This window comes from Eschrichtius robustus, chromosome 15, assembly GCF_028021215.1.
Source record: "Eschrichtius robustus isolate mEscRob2 chromosome 15, mEscRob2.pri, whole genome shotgun sequence".
Lineage (NCBI taxonomy): Eukaryota > Metazoa > Chordata > Mammalia > Artiodactyla > Eschrichtiidae > Eschrichtius > Eschrichtius robustus.
This window is the reverse complement of record NC_090838.1, coordinates 74,819,440-74,826,877: the sequence shown is the minus strand read 5'-3', so window position 1 is coordinate 74,826,877 and position 7,438 is coordinate 74,819,440. Positions and strand designations below refer to the sequence as shown.

At 43.7% G+C, this 7,438-nt stretch overlaps 1 protein-coding gene across 2 annotated transcripts; it reads left to right on the top strand.

Moving 5' to 3' along the window:
* Window positions 1-3,575: 3,575 nt before the first annotated feature.
* Window positions 3,576-5,803, top strand: LOC137777603 (lithostathine). Of its 2 annotated transcripts, XM_068564505.1 has the most exons (5): window positions 3,576-3,651; window positions 4,226-4,344; window positions 4,557-4,694; window positions 5,335-5,461; window positions 5,736-5,803. In XM_068564505.1, the coding sequence occupies exons 1-5, from the start codon at window positions 3,576-3,578 to the stop codon at window positions 5,801-5,803; spliced, it is 528 nt and encodes a 175-aa protein (XP_068420606.1). The 2 variants fall into 2 exon arrangements, with proteins under 2 accessions (XP_068420606.1, XP_068420607.1); XM_068564506.1 differs by lacking the exon at window positions 4,557-4,694.
* The last annotated feature ends 1,635 nt before the right edge of the window (window positions 5,804-7,438 follow it).

The following is a 7,438-nucleotide window of genomic DNA, read 5'->3' as shown; positions in this document are numbered from 1 at the left end:
GGTGTACATCCACTGAAATCTGGCTCTGGGACCACAGGAGTCACATCTGGAAACAAAAGGCATGGTGATCCAAATACTGCTTAAAGACTTCTGGTGGACTACTAAATCTGCTTAACTGAGCAAATAAGTGTAGGGTCATTTGTGGTATAGTCTGATGGTACTAGACAAATCATGACCCAGTTGAACACTTCCGGGATCTGTAACTCAGAATGTTAATGTTTAATGGCTTTGCCAAGCACTTTTTGTTTTATGTCATGTATTATAGAGTGTTAGAGCTAAGTGTCATTATAGATCATTTAACCCTAATGGGAAATCACATAAAACAGATACCAGGAAGAGAGTTCAAGGGTTTAGCTCACAGCAAAGATCTTGGGGCTAGTGGAAAATAGGAATGAAGTATTAATAAAGCTAAAGGTAGAAAAACATAGATGGGGGGAAGTGGCTTCAGTAACTGCCAGTGTTTGCAAATCACCGTCCTGGGCTGGAAAGGGCATTGATAGGCTGTCTCTCTTAAAAAACGAGGGGCAGCATAGACACATAGCTAAGAAGAGGTATAGCAGAAATTAAAATCCAGTTTACCAACTTCCAGTCCACTTCCTTTTCCACTTTATACCCATTGTTGAGCTAAAGCTGTACAAAGGATGGTAAAGGTCATAAATTGGTGAGTTACAAAATCAGACCAACCCTGGAAAGACCCCAAGGCTTGCCACATCAACCTGCTGATGTGATCAAAATCCCATCTGCTTGAGAACTTAAATCCCCTTGAAGCTGAAAGCCAAGAGTTTTCTCTCATGCTCAAGTCATTCAGTCCTCCTGGCAACACAGTGCTGAGAGGTACCACTGGAAAAGGACCTTATCTTCTTAAGGGAATGTCGTTTTTTCTTATTAAATCATTGAGTCCATCTTGTGGTTTTTAGGGGGGAGGTTTGTTTACTTTTTGTCTTTGATTTTTGGTTTTTGTCATTTCTGAAATTTTGGTAGAAAAATGACACAAAGGACCCTTTCCTAGAGGGGGCAATGTTTACCTGTTCCCCTTTCTGTCTTCTGGCTCTCCCATGAGCGTGACCCTCCCCTAGGGAATGTTATCACTTTTAATTTAGTTACAAGTAGTCGAATTGATAGTAGTTCGGTATTTTTTCCTCTTTTCTTGTACTTAGGAAAAATATGTCAATTTTTGAAAAATAGGTCGAAAATTCAGCAATGCCCTCTTGTCATTCCTTCTAAGCCCATGAATCCAGCCCTCTCCACCAAAGTGAGTGACTTTAAAGACAATGGCTAATGAATACGTGTTTTGCTCTGATAGAGGAAGAAGAAAGGAACAGGGCACTTACTGACTGTGGATCAGGCGGGGGCTGCTGCCATTGCCTTCATTCATCAAATTGGGGTGATATGCTACAGAGCCACCTTCACTCATTTAGTTTTCCCAGGATTGGGGAATACGGTCACTGACACAGCCCAGAGCCTTGGATGAGCTCTTATATTCCTTTGCAAGACACACCCATATTTAGAGCAAAGAGAGGGTTGGAAGTTTCAGTCACCCACCTTAAGGAGTTGGAGGGCAGGATGCCTGTCAATTTAACTATGACACTTTTACCACAAGAAAGAAATGTGAAAATTCTGTCATTATCAAAAATGAGTTCATATTCATATTTTACAATTGTCCCCCAAAGGCATACTTTATTAATCAAGACCCTATTACAATTTACTCACTAGGATAGATTGTTATATCTTTCCAGAGTCTTTTAATCTAAATGGTATCTTTCCCCACAACACTGTGTTTCTCAGGAATTCAAGAAACATGGGCCATTCTGGGTTTCTGATTGCTATTATTTACTTTTTCTCAAATAATTGTTTTACTGTAGCAAGACTACTTCTCAACTCATCCTATCTATCATATTTCCATGAAATATTGTTTTTTCAAACTTGAATTTCCACTGAGCTCTAAATATAGTTATGCCTTTGCATTTAAATATTTTTTGTGCAGTAAGTTCTTTTTCCTTTGTAACAAAAGTATCTGTTGGCTGTCCTTTTCCTTCCTGTTAGATTATTTGTGTGTTCTACTGACTTTTGGATTCTGAGGACATGAATCAAACACAAGCTCAGTTGCATTGACTCCATCTCACACAAGCTGACCTATAAAAACCACTTGAGAGTCAGGGTCTGCAGAGAATTCCAGCTTAACATATTCCCAGACTGACCAAAATAAACCTGAGCCACTTAGTATGTATCTCATACTTGCCAAAATTGCCAACTCAGAAGTAAACATGACTAAGGAGCTTTTCTCAGTATCCCCACATGAAGCTGATCACCCTTCCAGGGAGAATGCAAAAAGAAATGACACTTCTTCTACAGCCAAATGACAGTTTGCGAGGCGGTTGTCAGCAGCCCAGGGGAGTGAGCACCTTGATGAAGTAGAGATCTAACTTACATGCAATGTAGGATCAGGTCTACAATTTCATTCAGCTCTTGCTCTTACCCTTCCTTAACCCTCTCTCATTCTTCCTTTGACTCTGCATCATTTGACTCTAGTCCTCCTAGGCTTGAAATTCCTCCATTGCCTCTTATTATATCACATTACTATTATCCATCAAGGAAGTTCCATCTCTCAGAAGATCAGCAAGGCAAGTTTCCACATTTCATTTTCCTTAAGATTTTGGCTCACATATTGAGTTGTGAGATGATTCTGAAGTTGCTTTAAAACTAGCTACCATGTAGAAGAGGCAACCCTGAACCACCGTCTCCTCTTACTTTCATTTCCTTCTCTGACCTCACTTATCTGTGACACTTGTCATTCCCATACTCACCTCCACTTATCATCCAACATTTATTTAATTCTACTGAACAATTAGAAAGAAATACATGTGTATGCCTACAGGAGTGAGCACTTGAGACATCAACCAGAAGAAATACTCCAGTAGATGTGCCCCTTAAAAGTTAATACCACATTTTCTGCCACAGTTGCCTATCAGGAAAGAGTCGGGGAAAGAATAAACTTCACCTGTTCCTGGAAAAGGTGCTGACCTGCTAATGAGAAACAGGCAATATCTGTGGCAATTCCCAGGCTTTGCAGGGAAGAGACTCCTCCCCATGGCGGGAATCTCCTTGAACCAAAGCCAGGCCCTTCCCATGACCCCTGTCCCGGCTCCATCATCCTGTTATTCATTTCAGTGCCCCTCCCTCACATCCTCTTATAAAAACCCAGTCTTTTCTGCCCCGACAAACCAGTGCAGATCCCTTGCAAGAGAGGTAAGTGGGAGCTGAGACAAGATGAGACCCCTGACAGGGGTTTCACCCCACATATTTCAGGGAAGGTATACAAGGATCCCTGTCCTCAGAGAATGCAGGAGCTCTGAGACCAGGCAAAGGCAGTCCTGGGAGGCCTCAGGTGTAGGAGGATGTACAGATTTTCAAATTCTTTCCAGAACTATGGAAGGGGATGGATGCCATCAAGATGGATTTATTCCTAGGGAACTAGACAGAGGAAAAGACAAGAGGTACAACAGGGCGTTTCTCACATCCTCTCTCTGACCGTCCTTCCTTTAGTTCTCTGGTTGTCTCCGAACATCACAGACAAGATGATGCCTTCCATGGGCCTCCCCAGCCTGTCCTGGATGCTGCTCTCCTGCCTGATGCTCCTGTCTCAAGTCCAAGGTGAGACTTCTCTGCCTCTAGCACTGGGTTCCCAGTGTTTGCTCAGGGCCAAGAAGAGGAGGAGAGCTCCTGTGTGCCTCCCGTGGTAATGGTACATCCCCACACAACAACACTGCCTGCAATTCCTGCATCATCATCCTTCCTTCTGGGTGACTAGTGGTGGGAGGCACCTCAGTGGTCCAGTAACAGTGGGATGAGATGATTCTCAATTTTCAGTAGAGTCTGATTTATGTGGGTAGATTAAGGAGGGAAGCATAGAGTGTCATTAATGAGATGAGTAGAAGGAGAATGACTGGAGGATCCAGTGTAGAGACAGTCAGCCAAGACGAGGAGAAGCCTTGGACTTTTGAATAAGGCAGATGAATAAAAAGAAGACAGACCATCTCCCAATTACTAGGTCTAGTTCATGATTAAGAAAAACTCCTGGAAATGTTGGCATTGGTGACAGGCAGTCAGGAGTTTGGTGTCACTGCTCCAAGCCGTGGCCCCACAGATATTACCCAAGGTCACCTCCCCATTCCAATCCCCTCTCTCCATTTCACCCCATCCCTCTCCTTTATTTCTTCTTCCCTAGGGGAAGATTCCCAGAAGAAACTGCCCTCTGCACGGATCAGCTGTCCCAAAGGCTCCATGGCCTATGCGTCCTACTGCTATGCCTTGTTTATAACACCTAAAACCTGGATGGATGCAGACGTGAGTGCTGGGATTTGCAGTTAGGGATGATAAGGAGAAGCAAATTAGAGACAGGGTTTGGGGGCTGGGAGTCTCCATTCTCTAGAGTTTCTTGAGGGTGAGAATGAGCACCTCATCTTTTGCAAACACAACCCCTTCTCACCTACCTTGTCTCTGCCCTTCCCTCAGTGAGGGTCTCAAGCTCCTCCTCAGTCTCTCCCTTCTCCACACAGATGGCCTGCCAGAAGAGGCCCTCAGGCCACCTTGTGTCTGTGCTCAGTGGGGCTGAGGGATCCTTCGTGGCCTCCCTGGTGAAGAACAACTTGAAAACCCTCTCAGACGTCTGGATTGGGCTCCATGACCCCACAGAGGTACACTTACATCCTCTCTAGTCTGTTACCTCCCAGGATGCTATGGCCAGCCAGGCCTGCTCGCTGTCCCCTGTGCCTGCCTAGGAAATAACGTAGAGATCCCTAGAGCTCGGAGATCAAGGGGGTAATTGGAGAATGGAGGGCCTTGAGGCCAGCTGCAGAGCTGAGTTCTGTGCAAGTGTCCAGTCTCCAGCTAAGGTTAATCTGCCTCTTGTCAAGCTTTTACACAATTCACACACCATGCCTTGATTCAGTTCGCTGTGCATCCCTGAGTCTGCACATGCTGCGCTTAGCAAGTGCTAAATGAATATTTAGGATTGATGCATTTTTCCCTTATAAAACATATGTTGTCTTGGATGTTCAGAGGGTAATCACAAATGTACCACCAAGTGTAGTTCACACAGTGACAAGTTACTCTGAGGGGTTCTATTCGTCTTTGTGATTACTGACTTTTGAATTTGCCAATGGAAGCAAAGAGTTACGGAGTGTTCCCCAGAGGAGAGCTGTGGGGCATCACCTGCTAGAGCAGAAGTAATTCCATGATGCTGGGGAGGATATCAGATGTTCCAGCTGAGGGAATCAGGCCAGGAGAACTCTAAAGGCCTTTCCACCTCACCTGACTCCATCCTCTGCTCTATAGGGCTCTGAGCCCAATGCCAGTGGATGGGAGTGGAGTAGCACTGATGTGCTCAATTACGTTGCCTGGGAGAGAAATCCAGCCACCGTCTCAAACCCAGGCTACTGTGGGAGCCTGTCCAGAAACTCAGGTAGGAAACAGAGGAGATCACTTCTGCCCAGCCTTTTCCATCCCCTCATCCCCTATTTCTGGGTCTGGTCTTCAGAGAATCCTCCTGGGCTGGAACTGCTTGTCTGTTCCCATCCCCTCTCACCTCTCCTTTCTTTCTCTCTCTTTCCCCTGGAGTGGGACCCTGGTGAAGATGAGGGAGAGCCTTTGAGTCCTAGGCCAGAATCTGGGATGCGTCCCCATTGGGTTCTCAAGCTCCACCAGCCCCATTCACTTGAGCTCTTCTGTCTCTTCAGGGTATCTGAGGTGGAGAGATTATAACTGTTATGTGAACTTACCCTATGTCTGCAAGTTCAAGGACTAAGTCAGATGGGAAGTCAGTAGCCTGAGTCTGGTGTGCAGCTCACCATGGACTTGGAACCAAGTATGAAGACCCATCCCGGAAAGGGAAATCCTCCCCACACCCCCAACCTGACCACCTCATTCTGGCCTTCCCTGTCTCTCAGCCTCATTTCAGGCATTTGTGTGTGTGTGTGTGTGTGTGTGTGTGTGTGTGTGTGTGCGTGCCATGGCCTGAGGTCTTGGAGAACAGTAATAAATATCTTATTCCAAACTTACCTGCTTTTGTGCTCTTGTCTTATAACAAGACTCTGAGGAAGGAGTTTGTATGGGAAGAATCTAGGGGTGACCTCTGTCAAGTTTCATCCAATTTCCTTGGAAAATGACTGAATGTACATTCCCACCAGTGTATTTGTGATGAGTATGTAGGCCCTGTTCCCTTAGGAATTGGGTTGTGTTATACAAAGGCATTGCTTCCCCACACACTGTACTGCTCATTCCTCCTGATGGTATGACACAAGCAGCCTTAGTGCGGTCCCATGCTATTTATTATAGAATGCACTTCTGAAATCATTTGCTGTGAAGGATCATGAAGGATCTATTCTTTTTCTTTAATGTGCAATCCACCTTGGATCATGACTTTTATAAAATATAGTCAAGAAGAAATTACTTGGACTGACATGCAGATCATTGGAAGTTGTCACTCTCTTTCTTAAAACAGGAAAAAGTCTGAATAATTTTAACACCAACAACTTTTCCTGGGGTAATCTCCTTTTCCTGGGGAATCTGCAGAGGCACCGCATTACACAGATACCTTCTTATTTCTGCTTAGCTGGATCAGAACTGCTAGATCTATAAACTTTAGAAACATGAAATTGTAATTTTGACCACTTGTTGGATGCTGAGTGTGAATTGGCTTTATGAGTGAGAGACTCCTGGATGCCCCTGTCTAGGGAGTCTCCACTCTTTCATGGTTTTTTCTTTCTGGAAACCCACTAGATTCTTGTGGTGAAGAGATAAGTAACCCTTCTGAAATATGTTCAGATAAAGACACCATAGAAAAGGAACTCTTCAGGTCAATATTCTTGATATACATGGTTGCAAAAATCCTCAACAAAATATCAGCAACTCGAATTCAACAGAACATTGAAAGTATAATACACCCTTACCAAGTGGTTCTTATTCTTCGGATGCAAGTATTGTTCAACATATACAAATCAATCAACAGTGTACACCACATTAATAGAATAAAGGGTAAATAGCACACAATCATCAATAGATGTAGAAAAAGCTTACAGAATCTGTGGTACAACACAGTGGCTATAGTTAGCAATAAGATATTGTGCACTTAAAATACTGTTTAAAAAAAAGAAGAAAACTATTAAGAGTGTATTTCTCATGTTAAGTGTTGTTACCACAGGAACAAAGAAACAGACAAAGAAGCGGGACACAAGGAAACTTTCAAAGGTGATGGATATATTTACTACCTAGGTTGCAGTGATGGTAACACATGTGTATACATATGTCCAAATTATCCAAATTATATACATTATGTGCAGATTTTTGTGTTTACCAACTATTCCTCAATAAAGCTGTAATAAAAGTGGAACACAATCTAGGAACTATGGAGCACCACTACTGCTGAGATCCTGGATTTAAT

Excerpts from the sequence above, each read along its gene's own strand:
- LOC137777603 (XM_068564505.1), top strand. The coding sequence starts at position 3,576 with ATGATGCCTTCCATGGGCCTCCCCAGCCTGTCCTGGATGCTGCTCTCC. Across the intron at positions 4,345-4,556 it reads AAACCTGGATGGATGCAGAC|ATGGCCTGCCAGAAGAGGCC; the intron begins GTGAGTGCTGGG and ends TTCTCCACACAG. Across the intron at positions 4,695-5,334 it reads GGCTCCATGACCCCACAGAG|GGCTCTGAGCCCAATGCCAG; the intron begins GTACACTTACAT and ends TCTGCTCTATAG.